We start from the raw sequence: 15,861 nt of genomic DNA, 5'->3' as shown, positions 1-15,861 counted from the left end.
AAATCATTATCACTAAGTCTTGAAACGTTCAGAACATTCTTGTTTCATTTTGATGTTGTTCTCAGTCTTTATACCTGGAACCAGGAAGGTATGATAACATTCCTCATCCTCAAAGTTTAAGGAATACTCAAAGCATAATGAAAACCCAACAATGCATATATTAATTGCTGATTGCCCAAATATAAATAATGTTGTAATAATGAGACATTTTGCAATGTTTGTTTTGTATGTGAGTAAATGTGACACCTTGGTGTACCTACATGTATGACATACATACAGTGCCCATAGGCCAATGGCCTACATATACTCTGTTTGACAAAAACGTCACATATTGCACTTTATAATGATTGAATCTAAAAGACATTTAATATCTAAATCAGGTTTTGTTGCTTGACAATCAATATATGAAGAAAGAGTAAATATCTTCTTCAGTTTGTCAGTTTTCATAATATACACGATAGTGAAAACCAGTATATTGTTGTCATTGTTTCAATGAATATTTGATCATTCAGTATGAATTATTCAGGTTAGATGTACAACTTGGTATACTGAATTTTATCATATTTTTCAGGTGACTTGCATATTTTAGAGGCAGAAGATATGGGAGATACGGATGCTTTGGAAATCTGTCAAGCTGAAAAGGTTCTGCATCTCAAGATTGGGGCTCCTGTGATTCTAATTGCCAATATATCTGACAATTTGCCAAATGGTCTACAAGGTTCCGTTCAGTCTGTCACACCTGAATATGTGGAAGTTTGTGCAAAGAAAGGAAAAAAATTCGGCCATATGGGTTTTCTGTTTATCGACCCAATCTTCTAAAGATTATAGCATCTCGAGAGCAATTTCCATTGAAATTGGCCTTTGCTCTTACGGTTCACAAATGTCAAGGCATGACACTTGAACGTGTTCATGTAGATTGTAGAAACATTCCAGGCCTGATCGGTGTTGCCATTGGACAAGTCGTAAGAAAGCTCTTAACAAAGCAACCAGACTTCATTTTCACATATCTTCAAAGCCCAAGTGAAGGATGCAGTGAGACAATTACCTGTTGTAGAAAGCAGTGTCACGATCATAATGCAATCAATGCAGAAAGAAGAGATGAACACTTTCCGGTTAAGGACCCACAAGAGGATCATGTTCAATCAGGTGATGATAGCGATGGAGAATTATTCACTTTAATGGAAAGAATGGAAGAAGATAGACCTTGTGATACAGAAGACTGTGAATACTGGGCAGTTGATGAGACTGATGTAAAAGCTTATCTTTCATCACAAAAGTACAATGAACCATGTACATTAAACCAGACAAACTTGAACACTCAGATTGATAGAATTTTGCAAGATAAAACTCTTCAATAATTTGATACGGCAATTGTGCTGAAACTTCATAGTATCTTGCAGAATAATTTGAAAACTCAAAGAGTAAGTGTGCTGTCCAGTGTAGAGGCCACCAAGTTTATTGCTGACATTTTACATTACACATTATCAGATGAGTACAAAAGGAACGTATCAGCACTATGCAACATCCACATTCCGGAGAAGGAACATTTCCGAGTGGCGTATTCCATTCTTGAGTTTGTTCGGAAGAAGCTAGTTGGAAATGTAGCAAAAACTGTGATGGGCAAAGCACCAGAAACATGCGATAAGAAGGTACATGAAAGCTCTGGTCATGGGAACGGTCAAATAAGATACATCGCTGGTTGGTGCATTGCATCATTGAGACACAGTAAAAAGAAAAAGGTTATAAGGAATCTCTATAGTGAGTCAGCTAGAAGCAGCGTCAACAAAATGGATACAGAAGTTTGGCTACTGTCATCACTGACTGACACTAAAGAAAATTTGGAAATAGAAACCCAATATCCAATCTCACTTGAAGAATCACGCAGACGTCAAAATGTTCGACACTCATTAGTTAACGTCACAGATTCAGCATTTAAATTTTTTTCTAGCCTTGGACCAAAACATTAAAGTATTAGAAAGTCAAGAAAATGTGAACTTGTATGGGGAGAACCTTTATGAACTAGTACGAAGTAATATCATGGCATCAGAAGAAGTTGTTCACAAATGGAACAGCATGTTCTCGGGTCTTGATATGTCAAACAATCAGAAGATTATTAGTGAAAATCTGTTTGAAGAAGCATTTGATAAATACATATGTATGTCCTGTGCAGAGTTCAGGAGGCACTTTAAAGAAAAGTTGAGAACAGAAAAAGAAGAAGCTCACAGAAAACAAATAAGAATGCGTTCATACAAGAAAGGTGAATCAAGTGCATCAATTCATGTGCTATTATTGGGAGGGGTCTTTTCTATCAATAAACACAATCAAACCTCTCAGTGACAAACCTGTTTTATATTCGACAGTTATTGATAGTAAATCAATTTTGAGAAGAGAAATCATTTATCATTTAATCACAACAAATTTCAATCACAATCAAACTTCTCGGTAACGAACCTGTTTCAGGCTCACCCTACTCTACTCACAAGACAGTGGACTGTTCCAGTATGCCCATAGGTGTTACCCTAATTAACCTTCTAGTTCAGTGTCTGTCAATTGGGTGCCTGTCAAATGGGTGTCTGTCAATTGGGAGATAACCAGTTGAGCCACCAGGTTTTACTTCCATGTTAAAAATCTTCTTGTGAAGTGATGCACCTTACTTCAAAGGTTTTCTAATGAAGCACCCTATCGTATAATGGATGTTGCAGTTTGTAGCATTTTGATTGTTTCAGGGGGAATATATTACTTTTAGGATTGAAAAGTGAATTCATGTAACTGTTTTTTATGATTTTTTACTGAAGAAATGACATGAAATCAAAATGTTTCTTGATATTTTCCAACAAGCATATATATTTTGACTGAAATAACTGCAGTCAGTTTTACAATATTGCTGTGTATATATGAATATGTTGACTAATGGGGTAAGGTAATACAGGTATGATTAAGAAGTTAAAATGTAATTCATATATGACTCAATAGATGAGATTGAGAATTGATTTTAATGGTTTCATTGTTGATAATGCTTGAGGTTTTTGACTGAACTTGAGTCACAAGTATTTCTGTAAGAGTTTTTCAAATCTTAGAAATTCTCCTATACAAGGGAAATGACAGAATAATGTAATTTTGATTACTTTCACAATGCAGAAAAAAAGCCTATTTGACGATGTTCCGCAACATGAGGATGACGACAATAAGTTCAACTATCGTAAGGATGTCTCACTATGTAGGCAGGTATTACTGATTGAAAATGAATTATTGAATATAAGTATCAACTTGTGAAATGTTTGTGTGTGTTGTATTATACCGTGGAAACTGTATGAAATATTAAATATTAAATCAACAATCATCATGAATTTTCAATTGAATTGGAAGTCATTGGATATAACTGAAAATGTTGTTGACCTATCACAATACATGTTAAATCTAAAAATAATCTATGAATTTACAGAAGTGAAATATTTTCCGATTTGCGTGCTTGACATTTTTTATTGCATTCACCACCTAAAATAATTTTACTCATCGTGACAGAATTTCTAAAACCATTTTCGAGTTTTCCAAACTAGAGACTACATATCGGTATTTGGTCTCTGTCCAAACATATCAACTGTCAAAACAATATTCCCCTATAATTGCACACGTGGAAATTGACCAATGAGAGCCGTTTAGTGTTCCGAGTCCTTCCGAGAGTTTCGAACAGTGTCGATGTTTACTGAAGGGCGGCCAGACGTTTGTTCAAAACGGAGGGTAGTGGTAATACGAGGGTCAGTGGTCAAATATTAAATGCAGTTAGACGAACTAGGCCAACGGAATAATCTACAAGCTCAACACATTGTTTTGTGAAAAACGTAAGGTTTGATCGAACGCACGTTAAAATAGTCGCGCCGTGCGGTTTTCGATCAGGCTCTGAGCATCGCGAGTGTCATCCCTTGTGTATTTTATGTAATAAGTGTAGCGGGAGAATTTTCTAAAAAATCCATTTCTTCACCGATTTTGTTCAAATTAGAAATATGTTACTCATAACATATAAAAACAATATACGGTTGCAAAAATCTAGATTTTTATTTTTAAAAATTATTGTCCAAACAGTGATTCGAACCCCTGTGCTGCCTTGCCCTCCCTGCAATGCTTAAGCTCTAGATGAAGCAAGTCTTTCTCCGCCGTCACAAAAAAACCCATAAAACAAACCACGCTGTAAAGTTTTATGTAATATCTTTACATTTGAGATGTGACTTGTATTCAAAAGGCATCCAGGAGCGTAATATCATTCAAACTATTTGAACGGTATCCAGGCGGTTAATATCATCAACACTATTTGAACGGCATCCAGGGATTAATATCATTCACACTATTTGAATGGCATCCAGGCGGTTAATATCATCAACACTATTTGAACGGCATCCAGGGGGTTAGTATCATCAACACTATTTGAACGGCATCCAGGGGGCTAATATCATCAACACTATTTGAATGGCATCCAGGGGGTTAATATCGTCAACGCTATTTGAATGGCATCCAGGGGTTAATATCATCAACGCTATTTGAACGGCATCCAGGGGGTTAATATCATCAACACTATTTGAACGGCATCCAGGGGGTTAATATCATCAACACTATTTGAATGGCATCCAGGGTGTTAATATCATCAACACTATTTGAACGGCATCCAAGGGCGTAATATCATCAACACTATTTGAACGGCATCCAGGGGGTTCATTTCATCAACACTATTTGAACGGCATCCAGGGGGTTAATATCATCAACACTATTTGAACGGCATCCAGGGGCGTAATATCATCAACACTTTTTGAACGGCATCCAGGGGGTAAATATCATCAACACTATTTGAACGGCATCCAGAGTTAATATCAGGGGTTAATATCATCAACACTATTTGAATGGCATCCAGGGGGTTAATATCATCAACGCTATTTGAACGGCATCCAGGGGTTAATATCATTCACACTATTTGAATGGCATCCAGTGGGTTAATATCATCAACACTATTTGATCGGCATCCAGGGATTAATATCATTCACACTATTTGAATGGCATCCAGGGGGTTAATATCATCAACACTATTTGAACGGCATCCAGGGGGTTAATATCAACACTATTTGAACGGCATCCAGGGATTAATATCATCCACACTAATTGAATGGCATCCAGGGGGATAATATCATCAACACTACTTGAACAGCATCCAGGGGGTTAATATTAACACTATTTGAACGGCATCCAGGGTGTTAATTGCATCAACACTATTTGAACGGCATCCAGGGGTTAATATCATCAACACTATTTGAACGGCATCAAGGGGTTAATATAATTCACACTATTTGAATGGCATCCAGGGGGGTGATATCATCAACACTATTTAATCGGCATCGGGGGATAATATCAACACTATTTGAACGGCATCTAGGGGGTTAATATCATCAACACTATTTGAACGGCATCCAGGGGGTTAATATCATCAACACTATTTGAACGGCATCCAGGGGGTTAATGTCATCAACACTATTTGAACGACATCCGGGGGGTTAATATCATCAACACTATTTGAACGGCATCCAGGGGGTTAATTTCAACACTATTTGAATAGGTAACAAAGACCATCAGTCATTTGGTTTTTAAATATGTGAAGAACTCAGGGATGTGTGTGCTGCAGCTGAGTGTTAAACATGTGCGAGGTAATTGGCGTTTCATGAAGACCTTACGTGAAACGGGATTTTGTTAACACTGTCAAATAGGGGCGGTGGGGTAGCCCAGTGGTTGAAGTGTTCGCTCGTCACGCCGAAGACCCGGGTTTGAATCCCCACATGGGTACAATGTGTGAAGCCAATTTCTGGTGTCCCCCGTCGTAATATTGCTGGAATATTACTAAAAGCAGTGTAAAACTAAGCTAAGTCACTCACTCACCCTCTCTCTATGAAATATAACGGGAAACTCACTTCGGCGTTTGTGTTTGCCTGCCCCGAAGACGATTGAAAGGTTATCCCAAGGTTATAGGCGAGGTTCTAGCATAATCATTGGCGACTTGACAAAAAACACATCCAACTGATCCCTAATTGGTTATTTTTCAAATTCAGTTCAACGGGTAAATACCCGATATTTACATTTACAGCATACAGTAAACGATGCCGCGAATGGCGAAATCGTCATGTGTCCAAAATGGCCAGATTTACGATGTACATAATTTTTACTGGTCATTTCAGCAATTGTGGTTTACCTAAAAAACAGTGTGTTAGATCAAGAAACAGAGAACTGGGGCAGATATTTGTCTTTCTGGCATCCAGGGATTTATATAGCTGAGATGATTTGGGTGATGATTGTTTTCAGTTTAATTTTGTATACTCTGTGTTTAGTCAATGTAGAAGGGGTACATTTCCCTGTGGCACCAAAAGGGTTAAATCTCAGCAGTAATCAGCTACACATGTCCATTCTTCCTTTGTTAAACGATACCGACCACATGGTATTTCACTAACACTGTTTGTGTTGTCTGGCACGATGCCAGCATTGCGCCGCTTTCTATCCTATCTGGCCGAGAAGACGGCCGTGCACCTCAGTGTATATCTGTGACGTTACCAGCAGTGTGACGTCACTGTCACTGTACAAATGGCGCCATGTCAGCTGGGTGAACCCAGTCTGAGGTCACAGAGTGCAGCGACATGTAAACAAACAGTTAATTGTTGTCGGTTTCACAATTCGCGATATTCTCAGAACAAAATTAACACAGAATAATGTTAAGACGGGTGACGTTGACGTACAATCACTCACCGTTCATCTTTACACTCACTTCACAATTTTCTTACCTGATCACGCGAGGCTCCAAACACAACAAATGACAAAATGTCTGAAAATACTTTCAACAAGTTTTATTTATGTTCAGGAAGAAAATCGTGAACACGACTGAACGGCGCACACCACGTCAGTGTCAGCAACGGCATGTGCCCCGTCTCTGTCCACACCGATACCGACTTCAGTGTCCACCACGTGACCTCAGAAACTCCACTACTCGCTGATGTCTATAGTTTCTCGCCCAGTCGACCGCTGTCCGCCCGTCGTTGTTCCTGGCGTTGACGTCCACCAAGTTACTGGACACGATCAGCTTCACGAGCTCCAGGTCTCCACCCCGACAGGCCACGTGAAGGACGTTGTCACCGTCACTGTCCTCCAGCGACACATCAGCCCCTCTACCCACCAGGAACTTCACCACATCGCTGTGTCCTCTCCTTGCTGCCTCCATCACCGGTGTCCTGCTCCACCATCCTCTCGTGTTGATGTCTACGTGACCCGCTGCCAGGATCCGCGTCACTGTCTCCAGGTCACCGCGGCTGCTGGCGGAGTAGAGGCGGCGGCCTGCTGCTGCTGATGGAGTCGCTGCAACACAAAGTAAACATCAGACATCTGTGTCACACATCTACAATGTCTTCATCATGTTGATACGTGACTCGGACATTGTTACATCGTTTAAACAATTCCATCATGGCTGACAACAATACAACATGGCGGGAATGTCAACATGTGGTTTCTGGGATAAACGATGGTGTGTTTATTACAGAACTTTCTGTTAGAACCAGAAGTTGTAGCAATATCTTGTGTTCGGCTGGAGAGTGTTGATGTTTGTTGAACTTTACAAGTTGATAATGTCAGTACAAATGTTGTTTGTTATTTATTAGGGCAATAAGATATAGGCTGCCTGATGGGTTTTCCCACCTACCGTGTGGATCAGAGTCTTGTGTCGTCACTGGTGTTGGTGTAACCGTGGTGTTCGGGCTCGGGTCAGTCGAGGCTGAAACAGGGAATATGTTGTTCACAAAACTATATAACTACTTGCATCTGTTTTCGCCTTTCCACGTATGTTTTGCCTTTCACTATTATGTATGATTTAATTCTAAATACATCTTTTATAGAAGAAGTATTAAATATATATGGTTCAATTTGATTTAGATAACTTTTCATCGAGACCGCGTGTCTATGCAGGAAAAAAGAAACCCTTCCTTAATTTAGTCTTTACAGTTTGAAATCCTGTGATTGACAACATGAACGTCGATCGATACCATAGGTAAGACTCATCCCTCAAGATAGAATCTCCACAGGTATATACATCAGCGTGTTAAATGGAAGAAAAAATAAGGACTGCGCTTCCTGCCTGCTTGGTTTTCTAACCTACCGTGTAGATCAGAGTCTTGTGTCGTCACTGGCGCTAGAGAAGCCGTGTTGCTCGGGCTCGGGTCAGTGGAGGCTGAAACAGGGAATATTTTAGTCAGAAAACTATACATAGCACATAAGCATTATAACTACTGGTCTCAGTTTTCGCTTCCCACAAATGTTTTGCCTTTCAATAGTATGTATGAATAAATTCAAAATACATCTGTTATAGAAGAGGTATTAAATATTAATATGTGGTTTGATTTGATTGAGATACCTGTTCATAAAAGACCGCGTGTTTCTGCAGGAAAAAAAAAGAACACTTCCTAAATTTATTTTTACAGTTTGAATCTGAAAAGGTAATAAGCTGTGCACTGACTGTGTGTAACAGCTCTTTGTTGAAATGCTGTAGATCTAACTGAATAGATTGTTTTTTTTCGTTTTGAAATATAAACATTAACGGTGAAACTAAAGAATCTGTTCGCCCCCAGGGTTGGGGCTAGGTTAGGGGCGAGTATATTCTACGGGGACTTCATATATAAACATACATCATTATTTACATTATTACACTGAAAGTAAAAGTAGATAAAGAAACAAAAACATCTACACTTATACCTACTCATAATTCCTCTTTATGGAATCACCACCTGCTTAGTCTGACTTCATTAATCGTGACTGGAATTCAAAATGCCTTTCCATTATGTCCCCACCCCACCCTTCCTGTTTTGTGTACATGGTATTTTAGGCAATTCCGTAAATTCTAATGTGAAGCAGATTAAAACTTCAGTGTTTATCACGCAATGTGTAGGGCAGCATGGCAACTTTCCTCGGTGTTTGTGCAACACAGTTGTAATTTGTGTCAGGAAAACTCTGTGAAGCATTCACAAAATGTCAGCATATCGAGCTATGCCGGCAGTGCAATTCTCACACAACTGTTAACTGAGGCGGAAACTGTAGCTGACACAACCGTACTTGTTGTTGGAAGCAGCGTGCTTTGATATACAACAAGTGTACAAACATGTGGCAGTGTGAGGTGGTGAAGATCGAAATGTCGGCTGTCCGAGTGATTAACATTCTCCGTCTGTTTCAATATTAGAAATACCGAGAAAAAAGCATAGTTGCCTTTCCATGATCTACATTCTACTGCATTTTTTTAAAGTGTTGCAGAAATACATGTGTTCCACATAAAGGTTTCAGTGTTAAAAGAGCTAAGCTACAGGCCTTCAATGTAAACATTCAGCTGATACTGTCGGTCGTGTGCTATAAAGGGGGGATGTATACTCATGGGACATAAGTATTCGTCAGTCGGCAAAATTCTCATAGACTTGCATGTTATTTAGTGTAGCTGTAATAATTTTCATGAATTCGGTTTTCGTTATTTGGTTGCCAAATTTTGCAGGTTGTTAAGAAATCATCTTGGTCACAGATACATAATTTCCATGTAATGTTCCTTCAAGTATTTTCCGCATTGTAGTTACATGAGCAACATATATATACAACCTTGTTTATCATCCAAAACTGTGTTCCACAGGAGATATCGCTTGTGTGAGATCAAACGATATCTCCTAGGAGATGTCGTTTTGACAGTAGATTTTGTACAATGCCCTGACAATGCTATGACGTCATGTACTTGATGACGTCACAATGCTATGACATCGCTGCACTGCAAGTGTAATGGCAGTACCATGTTCAGAGATATACATTTTTCATTGAAAATTAATGAAGAGTGATTTTGGATGATAAATAGAATCTCACCCTCGTGTCTTCTGATATCAAATATATCAACACTCGTTGATAAAGTAAAAATATCCTCGGCAAGCCTCGGATATTTGTAACTTTATGAACTCGTGTTGATATAATTGATATCAGAAGACACTTGGGTGAGATTCTCTATGTATTCTTTCCCCATAGACTGCCATGTTAAAAATTGTCTTAACCATGTGACACGCATCAATCAAAGTGCAGTCATTCTTGAAATACTGAACGGAAAATAGAACGGAAATTATGTCTTTGCAGCTGAGATGATTCATGACACGTGTAAAATATGAATAAGATCAAACGACAAATAAATTCAAGATGATGTTTCTAGCAGCACCAAATTAACAATTAAGTCTATAGAAATTATGCACAATGACGAATACTTATGTCCAATGACTGTATTTCAATGCAATGCAGTTATTCATTGACGCAGAACACAAGATATAGACCCGGGTCAGTTATATTCGGACACTTGACGTAACTTCCATAGACTTGTAAACATGTTTATTTAATGTAGCATAAAGTATTTTCATGAATTTAATTTTCGTATAATCCAAGTCAAATTTTGCACATTTGTGAGGAATCATCGTACCTACAATCACATAATATCTGTTTAATTTTCCATTGCTTATTCATCGAATGACAACAATTTAATCAACATGTGCACAGTGCCGTGATTTCCTTTAACATGGCGGCCTGTGGGATTGTGCATTGTGGAACTATAAGTAAGCTGATAAATGTGATGTCATTAGTTACATAGTGGTCAGGAGAATTGAAATGAAATTATGAGCCCAGAGCAGAGATGATTTCGAATTTTTCTGTCAAATTTGAGAAAAATCTATTCTAAACTCACCTCATGAAAATTATTTATGCTACACTGAAATATCATGTAAGTCTATGGAAATGACGTCAAGTGTCCGAATATGCACATCCGTTACTTGACTGGAGAGATTTAAAATAATCTCATAAAATCTTCCGTGACTGTTGTAAATGTTATCAGTTCAAAGGGTGAAACTTAAAAACTCCTGTAACCTTCATATCGATTTACACTATTTCGTCTAATTTCCTAAATCAGTTTAAAAGTAGAAACTGAGAACTTACCCACCAATAACGTACGTCCTAACACGAGCCACACATCTCACTGCTAGTTATAAAATGCCTTGACTGGCGACGCCACGACCGCAAAGCTGCCAGCTATGACGTCATTGTGACGTTTCAGGCTAGGAGCATGGCAACGTTTGGCGCTTGACTGCTTGTACTGGGTGCCGTTCACTAACCGATCTTATCTGAGATCAATCTTAGCAAGTTACACCAATTTTACAATCCACTTAGCTAAAAGTTACATACACCCGTTCCACTAACCGATCTTACGATCCGATCCAAGCTTAGATCGAGACTCTTTCGTGCGAGAGATAGAGAAATGCGAGGAAGTAGTTTTGGAACCAAGTGTAAACGTAGAGAAAAACCTCGAGCAAAATATTAGGGTAGTGAGCACCTTGGTTTCAGGGGGCAAGTGCGGCTGAACGACTCTACCTAGACTAACAACTAGTCTCTGAAATGAACATATTTTACTGAAAAATGTTCATAGTAAAACAAATGAAATATAATGAAAAGGAGCCCTGAGACTTTCTTCATTTTCAGACCTGAAGCTGAGGAAATCTAGACTTGCCACATTTTCTAGACTTGCGTTGGCTTTCTTGGATATATTTGCTTCAGAGTCTGTACGACAGACTAGCCTCTACCTCGCCACAAGTACACCGTCTGATAACGTACCTAGAATGTAGTCTAGTCAGTGGTCTCGAAAAACACGCGGCCTGCCTTAAAATTTAGAATCCCCCTACCAAATAAGCGCACGTGAAATCAAACATATTTGTATCTTTTTGTTTCAGAACATTGTTCACTTCACGACCCGTCCCTATTCTTAACCATGACATTGTAATATTGTTGTACAAGTGTATTACACCGACACCCTCGGCTGTGTTCCCATGACGACAGTGGTCAGACTGACCTGGCATTTGTAAGGCTTCAGTGCAGTGTTTGTTTACATCACAGAATTAACAAATTCATTTCATGGTTAGTACAAAGAATTAGGGGACGCTCACGGTGAAATGCTCGCTCTTCTTCTTCTTTATATAGACTATGAAAACTTTGGTTTCTCTATGATTGATTTTAGCGATCCTAAGTTGGTCCTGAGCAACTTAGACTTTGGATCTTAACTTTACGATTGACTTGGGTAAGATTGGTTAGTGGAACGGTAAGCTGATCGTAACGTCACACTAAGATTGGGATTTTAGGGTTTACGACTGTCGTAGGGCTAAGATCGGTTAGTGGAACGGCACCCTGATCAACAACTCAGTATGGAAATATTTCTATCCAACCGAAGTTTGGCCTCCGGTTTTATCAGATGAAAGTAACATATTACAACACACTTCGTGTTAACTGTGCCATGACATGGACACGAATTGTATAAAAAGGGTATTATGACGTATTTTTAAAGTTTGTGGTGCTGTATTATTTCCCTAATTCACTGACTGTTTGTATCCAAACTTCTAATATTTGTTTACAAAACATAAATAAATGTCCATTTCAATGCATATGTGGATATCATAAGGCTCCAGAGGCTTAGGTCTAAATAGCTGTGATCATTCTGTCAAACAAGACCATTGTCGTTCTTACACTGAGTTTAAAACACTAAAAATAGCCTTGAAAGACAATCTGTGGTCTTCTGAGTTTATTTTAAGAGTAGATTGCATGTATTCCTCAATTTATGTTAATATACAGTATCTATAACACGTCCGCCTATTCAGAATACCATGGTTTTAGTCAGTTCCCTGTTAATTTCACGCAATGATTATTGGGTCTGGGGTTGTAAATGGGTATACAATAAGATGAGATATGCAGCGCTTGCCCCACATATATAACCTCATTACTGGGTTTGTTCATGGGTATTTAATAAGATGAGATATGTAACGTTTGCCCCACATATATAACCTCATTACTGGGTTTGTTCATGGGTATTTAATAAGATGAGATATGTAACGTTTGCCCCACATATATAGCCTCATTACTGGGGTTGTACATGGGTATATAATAAGATGAGATATGTAAAGCTTGCCCCACATATATAGCCTCATTACTGGAGGTGTACATGGGTATATAATAAGATGAGATCTGCATCCCTTGCCCCACATATATAGCCTCATTCCTGGATTTGTCCATGGGTATACAATAAGATGAGATATGTAGCGCCTGCCCCACATATACAACCTCATTACTGGATTTGTACATAGGGCGAGGGGGTCAGCGGGAAGTGTGGCTATCACATTGTAATGATGAGCCAGCCTGATGAACCGAGTTCGAGTCCTGGGTGGTGGTGGGTCAGTGTTGGGGCAGTTTGAGCTGCATAAGAGGGGCGGGGTCCTGGATCTTACTGGAGCACTGTAAGGCTAAACCGACAAAGACGACGGCACATGTTTATGATCGTAACTCATATCCAGTGTGTTTCAGTGTGCTGTCTCAGTTATTCACTGATCTTAACTGTCTTGTTTGACTGATTTAGTTCTCTACGTTACAATGTGCTAACAAAAATGTGGATAAGGGGCACAAGAAGCGACAAATGTCCTGTGAACCCCGTGTTAACATGACCAGTAAACATTACGTTGCCATGTCCCGTGAACCCTATGTTAACATGGCCAATAAACAATACGTTGACATGTACAGTGAACCCTATGTTAACATGGCCACTAAACAATACATTGACATGTACTGTGACAGCCATATTTGCATGGCCAATAAACAATACGCTGCCATGTCCCGTGAACCCTATGTAAACATGGCCACAAAACAATACGTTGACATGTACTGTGACAGCCATGTTAACATGGCCAATAAACAATACGCTGACATGACCGTTAACCCCATGTTACCATGGCCACTAAGCAATACGTCAATATGTCCTCTGAACGCTAAATGATGTTGACAATAAACAATAAGTTATCTTGTTCACTAGTTTACAAACAGCCTTTGAAACAAAAATGATTATTGGACCTGAACGTTTTCCTCAATGAAAACGCTGAACATGCACGTGCAACATATTGTTTCAAAAGCAGAAGACAGATACTGAATGTGCATGCAGTATGACTGTAAAACATTTGCTTAATTTATACGAAATAATGTTGTTATTCTCATATCTTCCGGTTGGAATATCAAGATATAGTGTTAATTAAGCTGTATTAATATCTGACGAAAGTCTCACCTGCTGTCGTTAAGGGACACGTCGTGGTCCTGGCATCACGCAGGTCAGCTACAGTGTGATTGAGCTGAATCTGTAATTCACGGATGTCTTTGGTCAAACTGCGACGTTGTTTTCGAAGACTCTTTCTGTAAGTGTCTCTATCCCGTTCAACACGTCTCAGCTGTTCTGCCAAGGTTTTGAGTTGTGTCTTTGTGTATTGTACATTTGCCTTAACGCTTTGAACTTCCCTGAGAACATGTCCGGTAATAATGTTGCCAATATAGTCTTCGTTCATGATGTCGGTTATAGCTTGTTTGACGAGAGGCTTTATCAAGAGAGGGAGGAATCTTTCAGTCAGTTCTTCTTTCAGTGATGACTCCAACACTTCAAACTTGTTGATCAGGTTAGTGTCAGTATTAACAGCCTCCAGCTTCCACGCATTGATCTCTCGTTCCACCAGACGCACCCGTGTAGCCAAGGCTGCAAAACTGGCATCAGCATGGATGGCTTTCACACCACACAACAGCAGACTGAAGAATATGATTGTTGATACCTCCATCGCGCAGCTAGGAAGACGACTGCCTCGCCGTCGGGTACACGGCTTTAATATAGTCCGACTCCAGCAAAATGCCAGCTTGGGGAAACACATTCTCCGCCAGTGGTGTGCGTACACGTGTCATCAATAACTGACATGGCGATACCTACTTGAGAATATTAAGATGTCATCCCACCATTGATCTGTGTATTGCCACCATACACGTAAGACCAATTGTATTAGCAAAATTAGCAAATGGCACTGTGACTGTTGCAATAATGTTTCGAGATAGTATGAACCTGAGGCCCTGTCTTGGACAACTTGAGACGCAGTTCGACCAGTCATTGTGAAACAACCCATGCCATTATGGACCCACCCTAAATACAATCGTGCTGTACGACGTTAACCTGTGTACAGCGCTCGGCAGGACGTCTCCAGACTTGAGTCCCCCGGTCATGGAAGGCGAGGCGAGCCTCAATTCTTCAGAAAACGGGTAAATAAACCCAATGTTGTCGTTCCCCATAACACGCACAAGTTCTATGAGACCTACTGTGTAGTGTGTGGAAAATGTAAGATTAGAAACATCCTCTTTGGACTGTATGAGACTGTGAACTATTAGAGTTGTGTGAGACCCTCTGTGTAGTGTGTGGGTTGTGTGAGACCCTCTGTGTACTGTGTGGGTTGTGTGAGACCCACTGTGGACTGTGTAGGTTGTGTGAGACCTACTGTGTACTGTGTGGGTTGTGTGAGACCCACTGTGTACTGTGTGGGTTGTGTGAGACCACTGTGTACTGTGTGGATTGTGTGACACCGTGTACTGTGCAGGTTGTGTGAGACCCACTGTGTACTGTGTGGGTTGTGTGAGACCACTGTGTACTGTGTGGGTTGTGTGACACCGTGTACTGTGTTGGTTGTGTGAGACACACTGTGTACTGTGTGGGTTTGTGTGAGACACACTGTGTACTGTGTGGGTTGTGTGACATCGAGTACTGTGTTGGTTGTGTGAGACCCACTGTGTACTCTGTGGTTTGTGTGAGACCCACTGTGTACTGTGTGGGTTGTGTGACATCCACTGTGTACTATGTAGGTTGTGTGACACTGTGTACTGTGTGGGTGGTGTGACACTGTGTTATGTGGGTTGTGTGAGACGCACTGTGTACTGTGTGGGTTGTGTGAGAATGTGTACTGT

General features: G+C 39.8%; 1 protein-coding gene across 2 annotated transcripts; it reads right to left on the bottom strand.

Moving 5' to 3' along the window:
• Positions 1-6,854: 6,854 nt before the first annotated feature.
• Positions 6,855-14,711, bottom strand: LOC124259945 (E3 ubiquitin-protein ligase mib1-like). 2 transcript variants are annotated; one of them, XM_046694166.1, is made up of 4 exons: positions 14,159-14,711; positions 8,168-8,239; positions 7,715-7,786; positions 6,855-7,374 (listed from the first exon to the last, which is right to left on the bottom strand). In XM_046694166.1, exons 1-4 carry the CDS (start codon positions 14,694-14,696, stop codon positions 6,974-6,976), a joined length of 1,083 nt encoding a protein of 360 aa, XP_046550122.1. In that variant the 5' UTR covers positions 14,697-14,711; the 3' UTR covers positions 6,855-6,973. The 2 variants fall into 2 exon arrangements, with proteins under 2 accessions (XP_046550122.1, XP_046550123.1); XM_046694167.1 differs by lacking the exon at positions 7,715-7,786.
• Positions 14,712-15,861: the final 1,150 nt, after the last annotated feature.

This window comes from Haliotis rubra, unplaced genomic scaffold (genome assembly GCF_003918875.1).
Source record: "Haliotis rubra isolate DU_JTF1 unplaced genomic scaffold, ASM391887v1 Scf743, whole genome shotgun sequence".
Lineage (NCBI taxonomy): Eukaryota > Metazoa > Mollusca > Gastropoda > Lepetellida > Haliotidae > Haliotis > Haliotis rubra.
The sequence above is the reverse complement of the archived record's forward strand: the minus strand, read 5'-3'. Positions and strand labels throughout refer to the sequence as shown.